This window comes from Phyllostomus hastatus, unplaced genomic scaffold, assembly GCF_019186645.2.
Source record: "Phyllostomus hastatus isolate PE091 unplaced genomic scaffold, TTU_PhHast_1.1 phas_contig_195, whole genome shotgun sequence".
Classification (NCBI taxonomy): Eukaryota; Metazoa; Chordata; class Mammalia; order Chiroptera; family Phyllostomidae; genus Phyllostomus; species Phyllostomus hastatus.
The window spans coordinates 746644-764301 of record NW_025333706.1 but is presented as its reverse complement, the minus strand read 5'-3'; the positions used below and the strand labels follow the sequence as shown (position 1 = coordinate 764301).

The window sequence follows — 17658 nt, the reverse complement described above, 5'->3', positions numbered from 1 at the left end:
ACCATGCTAGTTATGCCAAATGCTGGCATCTTTCTCTATAGAATGCAGGACATACACACACACACACATACACACACACACACACACACACACACACACACACACACTCTATCTCTCTCTCTCTAAAACTTACTGTTTATAAAGGAGAAAGCTGGGGAAAGGGCCAGTTCTGACCTCTTCTCTCCTTTTGCAAATGGAGCAGAACCAAACGTCCTATCTCTTGGCCCTACCTTGACTGCCATGGCTTCCACAATCTTGTCCCTGTCCAAGGGCACTCTATTGACCTTCTTCAAATAGGCTGACTGAACACATGATACACCAGTGGGGAGCATAGCATGGAAAGGTTGTCAGGGTTCTGAGAGTCATTTAACTTCTGAAGAGACACTGGTACCAGGTGAGAGGCCAAATGGCCACCTTACACAGCCCCCACATGGACTCCCAACAACAGTTTACATAAAAGCTTTTGGTTTTATTTTTTAATAAACATACATGGGACATAATAATGGTTACTAATTGAGTGCAATCTATGGGCAGATTCTCTGTGGCTTTGAAACACTCCACTTCTAAATGATCTCCAGCTAGCTAGAGTATACACATTGGTGTTAAAGTTGATTATTTTTGTACACATCAAATGAACATAATTACTTCTTTTGGGTATTTTTCATTCAGATTTCTTAACAGTTTTGTGTTATTTTAAAGGAAAGTTGTGGCTATAGTGCAAAGTGTCATTAATATTAACACCAGAGATCCAGGGTCTCCAAAACAACTCAAAACCAAGATAGAAAGTTCTAAAGTCATGTCATAACCTAAGCAAAATGTAATACCCAACATTTTAGCGCTCTGATGCATTTTTTCCCTTTTTTAAAAATAATTTTTAAATTTTGTTTTAGAGAGAGGGAGAGGGAAGGAGAAAGAGAGGGACAGAAACATCGACTGGTTGTCTTCTGCCTTTTGCAAGCACCCTGACAGGGGCAGAGCACACAGCCCACAACCTAGGAACGTACCCTGACTGGGAGTCAAACTGGTGACTTTTCAGTTTGCAGGGTGATACCCAACCCACTGAGCCACGTCAGCCAGTGCCTTAATGCTTAACTTTTCTAGAAATGCCCTGGGTTTTCTTAAGTTATTTGGTAAAAGAATAATCTCCTTTTCAGCGATATAAAGAATGTTACAAAAAATGCCACTGATGAACATCTTACAAATTGGATTTATCTCATCAGTAATAAAATGAGGAAAGTCTTTGGTCAGTACATGGAGATCCCCCAATACTCATGGAAATATCCCTTAATAAGAGGAATTTGCATCAGATAAAACAGGAGTCAATTTCTCTTCAAAATAGTTAATGTGTTAAGACTACTCTTTTAATATTTACTCAGGCAATGTCCTCACTGAACCTAAAAATATCAGGGGGATTCTCATGTGAGGTTCCCCAATTAAGAATCCTTTTGAAGGTTATTTGTTTTGATTTTTTTTTACAAAGAATTCAACATGTCAACTGTGTGCTTATGAGAGCTCTGCAGATATGTGCTTCTTTTCATCAGTTTGTATTCATAGAGGATCCCTGGGGAAGAGCACACACAGAAATACCTCCAGGCAGTCCCTTTAACAGAGTGACAGAGCCTGGACCTATGTTGAAAGGTAAGATTATGATATTACATATCTTTGAAGAATGCACAAACCACAAGATCACATTTTCTTTCCCAACAGTTGAACTTTTCTAATAGTGACTCTCAGGGTCAGCTTTCCAGAAGTCATGAGACAGCTGCTGGCTCCAGGTCCCCAGCTGTGACAACACAAGGCATACTGATTTAGTGCATTTCTGATAGCAAATTGAACTTAACATAGGATCAAAGTTCTGTCTTGTAAACCTATCCTAATTCAATAGACATTTTCCATTAAATATATGGCTGCTTCAAGCAACTTGGAAAGATGATGCAGGCCAGGGGTCTGTTCTTGCTTCTGTCCCAGCTGGTGGTTTGGTTTAGAACATGCTCGTGTTACTTGCTGACTGTACTGAGTACTGCAGCTTCTGCATGTGCCCATAGCAGACATGTGAAACACCAGTGCCATGCAGCCCACAGATGATAGAACACACAGCATCCATTCTGGAAACAGTCAGCATAGTGTGGTTACCCAAACATCATCCCAATGTCCTGGGAAACACACTGTACACAGAATGGCCCATGACTTTCCCTTTCCAGGAACAGTGGAGAATGACTGGTGGGAGTCAGGGGAAGGTGGTGATGACATCAGCAGCTCTGTACATTTGGAAGTCTTTGGAGCCTGAAATGGACAAGGAATGCTGTCTACACCAAAATGAGTTGGTGAGTCCTTGGGTCCCAGCCTTAAGGGACAGGAAGAGATGTCCTGAGTCTCACTCAGCTCTGGCGAAACCCTGGCAAGCATGTAATAAATAAGCACATGGCCGGCCGCACAGTTGGGTGCCTCTCCTCCCGTGCAGTTGTAAGGACCCCTGCACCTTGAGACTGGGTCTCACTTGCAGAGGATCCCGTTCTGCAGGGTTTTGTTTCTGTCAGTTATGCAGGGGGAAGTGACTGTTTGAGGAATGTGTTCCTTGCTCTTAGGGAAGGGGCTACTGTTATTGCTGCCACTGGATTTGCTTTTGCTTGGATCAAGAGCAAGCTGGATAGGTGAGGAACCAGTGCCTTGGGCCCTGACCAGGCAGTTGCAGACCAGTCGGAAAAAAGCACGCCGCATCTCCTTGCTGGCTAGTGTGTAGATGACAGGGTTCATGGCGGAGTTGAGCACTGCCAGCACAATAAACCACTTGTCTTTGAACAGGACAGCACACTCCCTCACTTTGCAGGCCACGTCAATGAGGAAGAGGATGAAAAGTGGGGACCAGCAGGCAATGAACACGCTTACCACAATCACCACGGTTCTTAGCAGGGCCATGGACCGCTCTGAGTTGTGGGGGCTGGCCACCCTGCGGCTACTGGACTTCACCAGGCAGTAGATGCGTGTATACAGGATCACAATGGCCACCAGGATGGCAGTAAAGATGCTAATGCAGAAGGCGATGTAGCTCTTGGAATAGAGGGGCAGGATGGTGGAGCAGTCAGGGAGGTTGTTCAGGCAGTTCCAGCCCAGAATGGGTAAGGCGCCCAGTGAGAATGCAATGAGCCAGCACATTCCAATCAGAAGGAAGACTCGATGCTTCTTGTTGGCATCATATGGCCTCATTTTGATCATGGTCAAGTGCCGCTCGATGGCAATGGCCAGTAAGCTACAAGTGGATGCCCCGAGGGCCACGAACATGCTGCCTTCCCTCAGGAACCAGACTGTGGGAGAGAGACTCAGTGTCTTCTTCCCTGACATCAGAATATTAACCTTGTAGGCAATACCAGCCAACAGGTCACAGAGAGCCAAGTTGCCGATGAAAAAATACATGCGGTTGTGAAATTTATTGTTTTTCCAGATGGCAATCAGAACCATCAGGTTCTCCAAGACGATTAAGCTGCAGATCACCAGGAACAGCACAGTGGTGAGGGTGCTGCCCTCAGGGGCATCCTTCAGCCGGCTGGCCAGCTTGCCCACGTAGTTGTAATGTTCATGCAGAGTCTCATTCCAAAGGAAGGTTCTGAGGCTCGGTACTAGGACCCTGGCCATCACTTGGAATTCACAGACTGTCAATTCCAAATCCACCAGAGGGCGCCTTGGGAATATGCATTTCTAATAAAGAACAGCTCAGGCTTCTGTAGTGATCCTGGACAGATCCCAGCTGGGGTGTTGAGACGCAGCTCCTGAAAAAAGAAAAAAAAGAGGAAGGGTCCAGTGATAAGATCACACCACCTAAGAGTAAGGGTGGCAGCAAAGCTGGAGAAAGGCACCAAAAATGCTGAAGCACTGGGACAGCTGGACCTTACTGACTCAGAGAGGACCTCTTAACACAGGCCAAGTTCCTAAGTGATTGAGGAGGAACTGGGAGGCAATTTGTGTTTACAGCTGCCACAAGGGAAGTGTTATCAGTTAATCTTAACTTACTACAAGAGAGCTGACAAACTGTTATTCTCAGTTACCAAGGGACACTGAGATTATCTGAAGCCGAAAATACAGGATGGACTCCAGAAGGTGCCCACCTGATTTCTGAGAGCTCTCTGGTGAGTTTTATAGTACTATCACAGGACACACTCACACTTCCCAGACTACTTCCCCTGGAACTAGTCAGGGCCAAAGACAGAAATTGGATCCAGATGGCCCATAGGTCTGCCAGGCACAGAGCTCCAACATGAGACATTGCTGCCACCTAAGGAAGGACAATATAAGGACACAGAGCAACACTGCCCTCCTGACCCCATGGCCAATTCAGCTGAGTGTGGATCTGGGGAGGAAGGAATACGAACTTGTAAAAGTGTGTAGATGTAAAAGTGGACTCAACTCCCACTGAGGTTAAAGAAAAAAAAAGAAAGCAAGGACAAGCTTTTGGACTTTGAGTTTGGCTTAAAATTCAAATGCCTGAATATTAGCTGTTACTGTCTAAACCCCCAAAACTAATTCAGTGCATGTGAGCTAAAAGAAATAAACAACTTGGAAGCACTAGTTAGACAATGAAGGTGTTGAACCCAATCACCCTGGATGACTGTGAATTTTAACCCTACCCCCACCAGACCCTGGACACACCCCACACCTTTCGTGGCCTCCTGTGATGTCCAGGGTGAAGCAGAAGGGGCTTTCAGTAGACTCACTGGCTTTAAATTTAAATTATGTGAGTATATAAATATCTAACTAAGATCAAATGAGGTTAATTTAAAACAGCCCACTGTGTGTATCCAGTGAAGTCTTTTTTTTTTGTATTTTTTAATGTTTAATTCACAACCCTAAATTTGGGTCAAGGGCAAATGGACCACTCTCCAATGATTAGGAGCTCTGAATTTTGGGGTGTGGTGGGATCTCAAGGCCTCGACTACCCACTGAGCTCATTCCCAGGTATGAAATGAGGTGCAGACAAGCTTCAGTCCCTGGAAGGACCTAGGGGTCAGCTTGGACAGATGGTCTGCAGGGGAAAAGCAGAGGAGACTCTAGCCAAGGTCCCCTGCCCACAGGACTCTCCAGGTAACTGCTTTCCTCCCCAACAGGTACTAGTCCCAGGGTCCGGTGGATGCTTCCAAACCCACCACTTCCTTTATTAGTTTGGGAGCACCTGGTCCTCTGAGATTAGGCAGCGACAACCCCACCTCTTCTTTTGAGGATATATTTTAGTGTCCCGGAGCTTCATTGTATAGGGAACCTATCTGCATGGAATGGAAAATGTAGCTCAGCCCTATGGGAAAGCCCATAGGCACATGGTGGCACATAGGAAGCCAATCCCACACCACTTCTTCTTTTGAGGATATATTTTAGTGTCCAGGAGCTTCATTGTATAGGGAACCTATCTGCATGGAATGGAAAATGTAGCTCAGCCCTATGGGAAAGCCCATAGGCACACGGTGGCACACAGGAAGCCAAACCCACAGATCGGTTCTCCCATGGGAAATCAGACCTGTATTATACCTAGGCTGCTTTGTGACCTGCTCTTTCTAAAACCCTCTCACCCTGAGTTGAGGCAGCAAATGCTTACTGCATATCTTTAAAGTAATTTCCCAAAGTCTGTGCTAATTCTCCCAAGGACTGAAGTGTAACCAGACCAATTACTTTTATTGTTCCCTTGCATTTGCAACATTTCAACTTTGTTAATCTGTAAGAAGCAATCAGTAACATCCTTTTCATTGCTATCTGTAAAAAGTAATTACCTAAAGCAATCTTAAGCATAATGAATGAAAACCTTCTTTGATGTATGCTATTTGAAAGCTGATAAAAGCCTGTCAAGGCAAAGGTTGCAGGGGCTCTCCCCTTGGGACAGTGTCCATGCCATCCTTTTTTCTCCACAGGATTCAGTCCATGTGAATTTGTCTTATCTCATCCATAGCACCACGGACACTGTGGGCCAGTGTCCACATCATCAATGTCCACTTGTTCTGGAAACCCTATGGGCCCTGGCACCTAAGCTGATGCCTATGCTTTGCCTGGAACTGCCCCTAACCCCTCCCTGCCACTCCATGACAGCTGTCTAAGGCCATGGAGGACTTGGAGGTCAGCTTGAATGTAAAGTGTGGCAGAAACTCTTCTTACCTCAAAAGGGAAGAGCAGACAGGTTCTGAGGCTGGACTAGCAATGCAGGACTGGTGGAGGCTCCTGCTGACTCTCTTCTATTGATCAGTCCTGGAGCTTCCTCCCCTGACTGTGGCACCCCCAGGCCCAGGGGAACCTTTCTGCCTTAGGCAGAAGGCAAGGCCTCCCTGCTGCCTCTAGCCCCGAACCCTCCCTAGCCCCAGAACCTCCCTAACCCCAACTTGGACTGAGGCCCATCAAAGACAACAGACCTCTGTTGATTCTTCAGAGGTGACAGTAATAGGTCACCTTGGTAAGCAGGTTTCCTATTAGCCCCCTCCTATTTTTGTCCTTCCCCCATTTTTACTTAAGTCTTGTCAGTCCCTCAAGACCAAGTCAAATTCTGCCTGCTCTGTGACATTTTCTGGAATCAGCCCAGCCCTTGGTTACTTTTCTCTGAGACTGCATACATCTTTTTAAAAACAAACTGCAATCTTTGTTTTTCAGAGTAGAAATAATAGCAGCAGCTGGCAGCCTCCAAGCCCTTTGCCTTAGAGCTTATCTAATCTTCACATTGACATCGTGATGTTCACATTTCTCATAGTACCTGGCACATTAATTAACAGGTGCCTAATAAATATGTGTGCCTTTATTACTGCTTCTCTTTGCATACTTTATCTGTGAGAAGTGAATGAGGAATCCACACCCAGCCTTGTTGGACACCATGTCCAGGAGAACTCAGCCCCAAGGGTACAACCACTGAGTGAGCGCTCAGCACCGCCCAAACAGAAGGTGCCGCCAACAACACTACAAGTGTCCTTGTTTATGGAAAAGGCCCAGGACAAAGGCAGGGAAGAGAAACATAGGTTCTGCTTCTCTGAGTCATAAAGAAGCAGGGTTCTGAGAGCAGCTCCTTTCCCAAGCTGGCCCAAGGGCCCTCCATGTGCCCCCAAACCAGGCCACCTGCTGCCATGTCCAGGTGTCCACCCCTCTGTCCACGATATCACCTCTTCTAGTTTGCCTTAAAATGCCTCTTGAGTATTTGCTTCCCCATCAGCAGTTTCCTTCCCAGGAAATGATAATGATATGTATGTGGTTAACACAATGTATTATGTCCGATAACTGACTTAGCGCCAGGGCACTCTGAGTGATAATAAATGAGTGGTGTAAAATGTATGTGAATTCCCACCCATGTAGCAGAAGTAGGAGAAGGGGCTCTAGTCATTTCCACTAGAAAGGTTTTTGAGATCACAGTACATCTTAAGCTTGTGTTCTATATCTCAGTTTACCCCATGATAACTCCATGCCATTTATGTACCTTCAATCCCCCTCTGGACATCTGAGACCCCTTTAATTGTGCCATGAAGCAGACAGAAGGGAAGTGAGTCCCTTTAAACCTGCTGGATCTGGACATCCCCAGGAGTAAGGAGCAGAGGGAAAACAGATCAATGGCTCTACAGACTGACATTTTTTTCCTTTTTCCCCTGTATATGTGGAGTTTTGTTGAAATTGAGCAAAGTAAAAAAAAACAAGCAAACAATAAAAACTAACAAGCAGCAAAATAATCACAATGAAAGCAGTATAATGTGTGTCAGATATCACTCAAAGCAATGAATTCTGAGGGTGAACATATTTTCTCATAAATGCTTGATCTATCATTTCTCTTAATTAAATATTGATTGATCAAGGAGCATAATTTTTTCTGAACATTTTTTGTTAAATGTGAGTCTCCACACTTGGCATAATTGGAAGATATACATTGTCTTTGGAATTTAAAAGCATGTTTTCTTTGGTTATCAACATTAGGAAGTAGACCGATCCTGAGAGTCAAGTGCTGGCTAAAATCCAGACTGATTTTATATAAGTCTGAACATTGCTGTGCCTGGCCAAAAGCATCTTGTGGGAGGCCAGCTATCTCACCCCACAGAGATGGGTCTTAACCCAACACCCCTGATGCTGGGCCCTCAGGTACCCTCTAGCCCCTTCTAGTCACTGTCCACTCCCAAATGGGACCACTGTCTGGACTTTTCATTCTGAGTATAGCTTGTTGCTGACCTTCATAGGAAAGGAGTCCAGCAGTATACAGTTGTGCCTAGATCTTCCTCCAGAACTGATGCCCCTGCCAGTCATGTGTATGATGTTGATTGGATGGACACACCATTTACTGTTTGTGGACATAGGGTGGTTTCTCCATGTTGTGGATGCCCAAGTCCTTGTGGAAGCACATGCCTGTATGTTTGTGGCACCACTGATTTTCGAGCCTGTTGTGTTGATACCTAGTTTGAGCTCTGATGCAGACAGTCCCTGTAGAGGTTCTCTGGGTTTGGCCTATGTCCTGCAAATGAGTGTTTGTGTGGAGCAAGAGAGGTCCCCTCAAAGGGCAAGCTTACAAATGCTCACATTTTATTTTCTTTTAGAAGATGAGAGTCTGGGGCTGGCAATGACACTGCATAAGTTTGATCACTGCCTAAATTCCACCTCAACACTTAAAGCCCAGTGCTGAGAAATGTATGCCAGCTAGTCTTGTACATCCTCAGAAAGCTAGGTCATATTGTAATAGATACACAGGCTCGTTGGCAGTGGTCTTTCAACAAACCCAGATTCTGACAGTGCTGTGCCCTGGAGCAGGCCTGGCTGATATCCATCCATAGATCCTGGGCCTTTTCAGGTCCCTCCCTTCCCTGCATCTCACCTGAAGGAGGTACACCACCTGGTCCTGAGTTCCTCTTAGATCTACTAAACTGAGATGGTTCCTAAGGGTTCTCACTTCATCCTCATAAGCTGGGACCTTCCAGTTTACCTCCAGGCATTACACCAACCCTTTTTCTTTTTACAGAGAAGGAATAAAACAGTTTCTAGAAGGTGTTCCAAGGTGTGTCACCCCAGGTTAGGCCTTGTCAAACTAGGGTGCTCCCCTTCCCTTCATTCCAAGGAGGTACATCCTCAGGGATGGAAGGAGGGGAGAGCCCTGGACTACTGATGAATTCCAGATGTACTTTCTATGCTAGCAATTCACTTTCTCAACACATGTCAATTTGAAAAATAAACAAACTATAAAAAGAAGAAAAAGAAAAAAGTAAAGGAAAATATTTCCACAAAGTCTGGGATCTCTCATGGCAAAAAAAGAAAAGCACAATAAAATAGTGAGAAATTTCTCTTGGTCTAATGCAAGATGCATTATTTTTAAAAGGCATTTTCTCCAAGGGAAATTAATTAGCTTATCCTCCAAAATAAATTAAAACACCAAGCATTTGACAATTTCTTAGAAATCAAGATTTTTTTCTCCCAAAAGAAAATAATGAATTGACCATTTCATGGCCCCAGAAAAATTCCTTTTCTAGTGAGTACTTTTCCTCACTCTGGATTTCTTAGGTGATCCCTCTCTGCTTTCAGAGATAGTTCACAGCAAGAGACTTCACACATACACACACACTGTCTTGCTCACTTATACTTTGCTGTAGGCCTATAATGGAGCTTCTGGTGAGAAAACCACTGCTATACATGAACCAGGTGAAGATTTAATGTTCAAGTGCTCATTCCATGTGCTTGTCCATAGTAAGGCAATTGCTTTTGATGCAAGAGGATTTACCCTTTTTGCATCTCAACCAAACTTTCCCTTCCCTGCTTGCTCTGAGAAAGGGCACAGGATTGAATTCCTACCAAGATTGTCACAGGACCAATGGGGGTGTGGAACTGAGCACCTCAAGGCAACTAAAGGCATATGCAGTCAAGAGGTGTTCTGCCCATGAAGTCCTAAAATTGGGGTCCCTCCCATCCTTTCCCAAAGCAGTGCTCTCACTTGGTGACAGGGCATGTGCACCACACATTGCACCTTACAGGGACCACATCTGGTCCCCGATCTGCCTTCTGAATGTACACAGGAGGAAACAGATGTTGGTAGGGAGGTAACTCTCCTTAGGGGCACAGCTTGGAAGAGACCAAACTGGGCTGGATGTCTGTGCCCAGTAGATCATATTAATGGTATACTTTTTTGGGGGTGACCACCTTCCCTCCTATTCTTCATCTTGATGGTGACAAGAGCATCTCCAGCATCCTTTTAAGCTAAATTGCCTCTAAATACTATTATAACAAAATCCTGGAATGGAAGATTTACTGAAATACGTGGAAAACTCTGCTTCTAAGGAAATGGAGTATCATTGTCAAGGCCAAAGAACATTATCAGTGGACAAGGTCTCCCACTCCAGCTCACAGTGCTGATGGGATGCCAGAGCCACCCACCAGGTGTCACATTCTCCACCAAGTAATCTTGTCACTGATTTAACATGACTGGCCTGTTGTCTGTGCTCTTATAGATACAGCTTCAAGTCCTCAAAATAGAATAATACCAACACAAAACAAAAGCAATGACTTTATGTCCAGTCACTGTGACAATATTTGAAATAAATGTGTTATTTATTGACACTAGATAGGATTCCACTCAGTATATCATATTATCTCCAAAAGCTTATGGAAAATATCTTAAGGCAATTAATTACTTCAACAGAAAATATATGGCAAAGGAAAACCATGAAATAACTCCAAAACTGATGAAAGAATTATGAAGTCAAATATGAGGAAATGGGCTTCCGCAGGCCACAGCACTATATTATGTTCTGGCTCACACAGCAGACTGCCTGAGGTGCCTCATCAGCAGTGTCAGCATTCAAATTATAGTCCTAAATCCTAGCAGACAAAATTTCTACAAGACGGCAACCCCCAAATTCTCAAGATTATGAAGTGTTCAAATTCCTATTTTCTTGTAATAAAAATATATGTACACATTGTAGATACTGAATCATCTTTAGCAGAGATAACATAACATCTGAAGTGTGTCATAATTTCTAGAGAAAGGGAAATCAGTTTCTGCCTTTCAAGAAATAAGGCCACTAGCAATTAGTAAGGCTCCATTCATAGGAAAATGTGTTTCTACTCTCCACACTATAAGCTTAGAAGAGTCATGCACATAAAGAAATTCACAAACATTAAGAGGAAGGTGGCATTTTCAAAGATGAAAACTGGATAAGAAATCATTGGGTCTGTATCTTAGGGGATGCTCTTAAGGGCTAACTTTGTATTTTAGATCTCCAGGTCAGGTGACAAGTGCAGTTGGATGAGCAGGACCAGTGTAAACATTAGCTGACTGAGAAAACCGAATGTGTGCTCTTCTATGACAACAAAAATTATTCATACTGGCTTCGAGCTCTGCATCAACTAAGTGGGAAATTGTACAGCTCCTGGCACTTCCACAGCTCCTTGAGCACCACAAACACACACACCACCACCATCACCACTACCACCATCACCACCATCATCATCAGCACTACCACCATCACTACCATCATCACCACCTCCTATACCAAGACCAGCCACCAGCATGGCCATCTTTTGTTAGTCACAGACCTGCAGAATCTAATCCTACCCTTGCACTTTGTAAGAATTACATTTTTCTTAATCATTCCTGCAAGATTTTCATCAGTGAAAAAAAGAATGCTGAAGAGATAAAGTTGAACATGTGATTAGATACAACCTCCAATGTCCAGAAATTCTTGATTCTGGAAGCACTCAGAGCTCCAGCTGGGAAAGATACTATGTGCAGGGTGGCCTTTTCATTTTTCAAATAATCTTCCAAAAGAGCCTTGCTGCTGTTCTTCCTCTATCCCCAAAACAAATTGTGTTATTCTAAAAAATTCTAACAAGAAGTCCCTCTCTTACATCTAAATATAAAAATACCTCAAAGAAATATGTCATTGGGAGTGTCCAATGCCAGAAAGAGAACGAGGGAGGGAGACACACAGAGAGAGGGAGAGCGCGACTATTGGAGACTTAAAAGTGGCAAAAGTGGAGGGTAAAAGTGGCAAAGCTCGCAGTGCGCTCTGTGTCGCCAGAGAAAGGCTTGCTGGGCACCTTCCCATCTCCCCCTGCCCCGCCCTGGGCCCCTGCCCCCTCCGCCTAGGCTTCATCTCAATTAGGAATGCAGCGTACTGACTTTCCGTGGGAGCCTCATTATTGTACCGGGACTTTACCTTCAGCTCCGATTCTGACAGCCCTGATCTCCTTGTTTGAGAAATAAAAAGAAAAGTGGCATTTTGTGCTAAATATAACTCTAAAAAATGATTTTACCGGGAGAATGACCACAAACACACATTCCAAGAGGCCCCAGGTCTTCATCCTGGGAGGCCGCCTAACTTTTTAATTGTCCAAGTTAAATGACGAATGGGACTCCAAGAAAATCCATTTCTTTCATTCAGGTTATTTATTGAGAAGCAGCTGAGTTTAAAGGCTCCAACAGTAGTTTAAAGGGAAGAGCCCCTTCCCCCTCCCGAGGCTCAGTCACCGGAATGGATGGCTTTGGGAAGGGGGTGATGCTCTAGTGCTGGGCTCGCTGCCCAGGTCACAGGCTCGCACGGCATTGACTGGAATTTCATGACAGAAGTGGGCCCAGCTGCTCCCAACCACCCCCGAGTCCGTGTCCCGGGCCCCGCCGGCTCACCTCTGTCTGGGAAAGGCATTTGGGCTACCAGCACCCTGGAGCCCGTTCCTCCGCTCAGATGCAAGCTGGGCTGGGACACTGGGATAGTCTTGAGGCTCAGAGGGTCGTACCCGGACTTGGGGGTCTCGCTTGAGCTCGTCCTGCCGCCACATTCAGCTCCGGGTCCCTATAGAGTGTCCCTGAGACCCGCTTCCTCAGCTTCTGTCGGCTGAGCCAGGTCTCAAACTTTTCCCGAGTGCCCGGGGGGCGGGCCCGCGCTCCGCATCCCCGCCCACAGTCCCCACCTCCCGGCTTCCACCTCCCTCTCCCTGCGCTGTGGGGAGTCTCCATTCCCTCTCCCCATTTCCCCACCCGCAGACCCCCACTTCCCAGCGCCAGATCTCTGTCTCCCCAACCCACCCCCGCTCGCCCCTATACCCCTTCGTCACACACCCCGCCTTCTGGCTCCCGCCACCATCTCCCGGCCCCTCTTGCCCCCACCTCCCCGCCTCCCCGCCTCCTCCCCTCCGCAGTTCTCCGGGGGCCTGCTGGCCACCCGTCTGGGCCCCACGCCAACCTCCAGACCCCGAGCCCCTCACGCTAGCTCCAGGCGCCGACCCCGGGACCCAAAGACTCATCCAGGACAGGTCAGAACTCAGTCCGGGGCTGGGATTGGCCCGGGGCCACTGAGGGCTAGAGTTTGGTCCGGTTATTACCATCACAATCATTACTATCATTGCGATGAAGATCGTGTCCGTTTGAAACTGACTGACCTTGGCTTGTAGGGCAGCGCCTAGAAGACTTGGCCTAGCTCTGGCTGCTTGCCACCCCTGCCGAGCCCCCAGCACATAGGCCAGCTCCTCGGGCCAAAGTGCTCCGCAGGGCTGACCTCACCCTGGACCCGCTGGCGGAAAAGCCGGGTAACCCGCGGCAGGCGATTTTAGAGACCCCTCCGCCCCACGCACAGATTCGTCTCTTTTGTGATTAAGTAAGATGCTCCGTGAGAAGCACGTCTTAAAGAAGAATCCCCAAGGAGACGACTACCTAAATCTTCCATCGAAACGGACAGTGAAGGCCCTGGAGAGAGCGAGCACAGCAGTCTACCCTAGGGTATCTGGTGACAGCGGGTGGAAGGTAGCCTGGCGGGGAAGGAGAGAGGACAGAAGAAGGAATCAGGAGGCCCGTTATCCAACGCAAGTCTGTACATTCCTGAGCAGACAAGATTGGAGCGGCAGAGCGATGTGGGGAATCTTCAGGAAGGGTCTCCTTCATGTGACCTCTTGCCTCCAGAGGAGGAACCCGGAGCTACCTTTCCACAGAGCTGGGAGCAGATTCTTATTTGGAGTGGGTTTGAGCCTTGATGGGTACCTGCCATACAGTGGCAACAAAGTTCAGGCTGCTGGCACTTCTGCTGGCCTTCTCTGTTGCCCTGGGAATACTGGGCTTGCGCGGGGACGGCTCAAAGCTCTGGCCTGCCCTTGGGGCTCAGTGGAAGGTGGCTGCTACCTGTCCCTGTTGTCCTTAATCTTCTAACCTGCTTGTGCTGCTGCGAGGCCCCTGAGCCTCTGGCCTTCCAAACTGACTCAGAGTGTCATGTACAAGGTCTGGGAAGCCATTCCTTTCCCACATTGCAGGTACCACCGAATGTGTTTCCATTTTCCACTTCTACAGCATCAAATCAAGAAAAAGAGAGGATGGACTGTGCTTCTTGGGCCACTTGCCATCACCAGGGCAACTGTGTCTGCAGATTCCAAAAGCCCTAAAAAATAATAGGGCTCCTAACTATAGGTGTCCAAGGGAGACACAGGACTTCACATACAGTGGCATTCTTGCAACTCTTTTGGCAAGGCTCCTTTTCCTCCAAGATTCCTGGTACTAGAAATAGCTCTCCCCCCGCACACAGTCCAGTCCTCTCACTGACCTACTGTCCCTCCCCCACTCACTCCCTGATGCCTGGCTTTAAAACTGAGAGGCTGGATCCTGAGGGGCTCCTCCATGCTCCCACACAGCCCCTAGAGAGCATATTCTCTCACTGCTTCTCAGAAGAAAACCAGACCTCTCCCCAAGAGTCTGTGAATACAAGTCTCCACCTCTGTACCCCTGGTTACCAGGACAGGATCTTTATAGAAGAATATCAACTCATAAATGTAGACAGAACAGGAGAATTAGCAAGTTCTCCTCCTGTATCACTTGGGGAGGTAATTGAATCAGACAAAGTGATTTAATGTACCCAGAGGTGGAAGTGTGGAGAAATGGCTAACTGTACAGTGTTAACTGGTGAAGGAAAACATTTCTCATTTTCAGTGGTGACACCTGGCTTCCAGCACCTTGCAGGGATCAAGCTTAGCATCATGCATGCTGGACCAACCTGACAGCAAGGATAATACGGAATCTAGTATACAATAGCACCAGTGCTGTGTTCTTGCTAAAAACACTTAACTTGAATCAGAAGTCCAGTGTGGAGTCTGCACTTCCAGTTTACAGGATGGTGAGCAACAAGGTAAATGACACCAGGGAAAAGCAATCAGACAAGTCCTGAGAGCAGCCATGCTGTAGCCAACTGGCATGCTCTCCTAAAAATAATCTGTGTCAGAAAAAGGGTGAGAATGGTTCTAGTGCAAAAACAGTTAAAATGATGAAACATTTATAACAACAAGCATGGAACCTGAGTTACTCCTGGGTCAACTGACCATCACAGAAGACATTTTGGAGGACATTTCAATAAGGTGGAGTATTGAATGATATTGTAGAATGATTGTTAATGTTATTAGGTGTGAAAATAGCACAATGCTGCTCTAGGAGAATAGCCTTATTTTTAGGATATTCATGCTAACCTGTTAAAGGGTGAAGTGTATGAATGTCTGAAACTTGTTTTTAATCATTCTGCAAAAACAATATATACACATGAAGCTGATATGACAAAATGTTAGCAATCTAGGTGGTGGATATGGGGGGATTATTTTTTCATAATAAAAGTTGGAGAAAACTAAAGTGGCAGGTGCTAAATAACTTAAAAAAACTTCCTCACCTCTGTATGCAGGCTATCAAGTTAAATCTAGGCATGTGGGAATAAAATCATGATAGTATGATTTAGATCTGTGTACTTTTGGAAACCACATGGCCCCAAATTTGAATATCATTTGAACAAATATATTACATACTTACTTGTAATTTTTAAAAGGAAAATACATTCACTTCCCAACACTAGCACCTGCAGTCTGGCAAACAGGTGCAGTGTGATTAAAGGACATCAAGTTGTAAGATTCTAACCACCAGTGAACTTCTCCCTGCAGAGCTGGGGCATTGCAGAAGTGGATTGCAGAAGCTGAGTAGCTGGGAAGGCCAGACCCTTTCACCTATAAATGCACCTATTTTCTCCCCATTCTCCTCCCTCCAAGTCTCTGCCTCCTGCATCCAGATGCTTTTTGCAGTCCCCAAGTCAGAATTAATCTGCACTGTGCCTGTTCTTAGCTCAGTCTTAGCTCTTATCTTGACTATAAAAAATGTCTTATCAACATTTTTTTTAATTTCCTGGGGCTGCTCTTCAGGTGTGCCCTCAGGCAATGTGGTATGAGCTCATATATGTGGAGGACCCTGTAGTGGGAACTCTGGGCAGGATCAGGGTCAGATGAGTGGGCCGCAGGGAAGAGTATCTGATAGAAAAAAGACCTCAGGAGCCCTGGGCAATGTTGAGGACCAAGGTTGTAGTTCTCTGACAGATTGCCATGAGTGAAGTCATTTACACAGTGCTGGCGAGAAATAACTTTAAAACATTGATCTGAATATGGACTTGCAAAAAGAAACTTGGCCTTTTGTATTGTACAATAACCCTGTCTGGACTCAAATGAAACCTCTGGCTCACTGCCAGAACTCTTTCACAATAAATATTCATTTGTTGACAGGGACACCAACCACAGATGAACTTCACAACTTTAATTGTGACTTTCACAATTACTACATCTCCTGTAACCATCTTTATGCCTCATGCACCCCCTTTCTCTACCTTTAATAGCAGCCAGGAATGAAGAGAGATCCCAAGAATTGTTCTATTTACACTTTATATTTTATAAGGATGTTTATAAAACATTCAGACACCTAACCAGTGTGTGTATGTTCATGTAACTGTGTAATTGTGTATATGTGTGCTTGTGTATGCCTGTGCAGAAGCATATACATGTGTGTGCACATATGCACACATGTAGATATGCACATATGCACACATGTGGATATGAACATGTGTGTGCTTATGGGAGTGTTTGGGTGTGCATGTGTGCTCTTCACAGGGACTATACTTTTGTGAGGGAAGTAATGTGTCCAACCCTCCATGGAATGTGAGCACCTGGACCCTGTGGTATAAGACAAAATAAATGTTTGCCTTCTGTTCCTGGCTCTTGGCCTAGACCTCCTAAAATTATTGAATTTATTGTCTTTTTTTATAGGGGTGGGTAGGGTGGCAAATAGCTACAGGATTGGGGCAGGAGGGGAGAGAGATTGGAGATGGAGTTAATCACCAATGGATCAATGATGCCTACATAATGAAACCTCCACAGAAACTCCTAAGCCACAGAATTTGAAGAGATTCCAGGATGGTGAACTTGTCTATGTGCTAGAGGATGACAGACCCAGATAGGAAGCTTGGTGCCCTTTCTTCCCCTACCTTGTTTTAAGCATCTCTCCCATTTGACAGTTCCCAGATTGTATCCTTTATGATAAACTAGTAACATAAGTAAAGTGTTTCCCTGGGTTCTGTGAATTGTTCTAGCAAATGACCAAACCTAAGGAGGATGTAGGAACCTCTGAGATTGTAGTTGGCTGGACAGAAGATCCAGTGGGAGCAGACTGACAGGAAAATGTGAACTCAGCCTGGGGAGGGGGCAAGGGTCTAGCGTGTTTGTGGGTGTGTGCACATGTGTGCATTTCAGTAGAAACCTGCATATTTTGAAAGCAAGAGGAGAAAGAATGGGCTAGCATCCTTGATTCTCTCCATTGTTTTGAAGGAGGAGAGTTGTCCAAGGGCTTAGAGTGATGCCTGCATCTGAATCCCACAAACTGGATAGTTCAGTCTGCAGCAGCCCTGATGC

General features: G+C 45.7%; 1 protein-coding gene across 1 annotated transcript; it reads right to left on the bottom strand.

Moving 5' to 3' along the window:
- Positions 1 to 472: 472 nt before the first annotated feature.
- S1PR3 (sphingosine-1-phosphate receptor 3) lies at positions 473 to 12797 on the bottom strand. The gene is made up of 2 exons (XM_045833825.1): positions 12599 to 12797; positions 473 to 3764 (listed from the first exon to the last, which is right to left on the bottom strand). Exon 2 carries the CDS (start codon positions 3628 to 3630, stop codon positions 2494 to 2496), a length of 1137 nt encoding a protein of 378 aa, XP_045689781.1. The 5' UTR covers positions 3631 to 3764; positions 12599 to 12797; the 3' UTR covers positions 473 to 2493.
- Positions 12798 to 17658: the final 4861 nt, after the last annotated feature.

Coding starts and splice junctions, on each gene's coding strand:
- S1PR3 (XM_045833825.1), bottom strand. CDS start 3,630: ATGGCCAGGGTCCTAGTACCGAGCCTCAGAACCTTCCTTTGGAATGAG.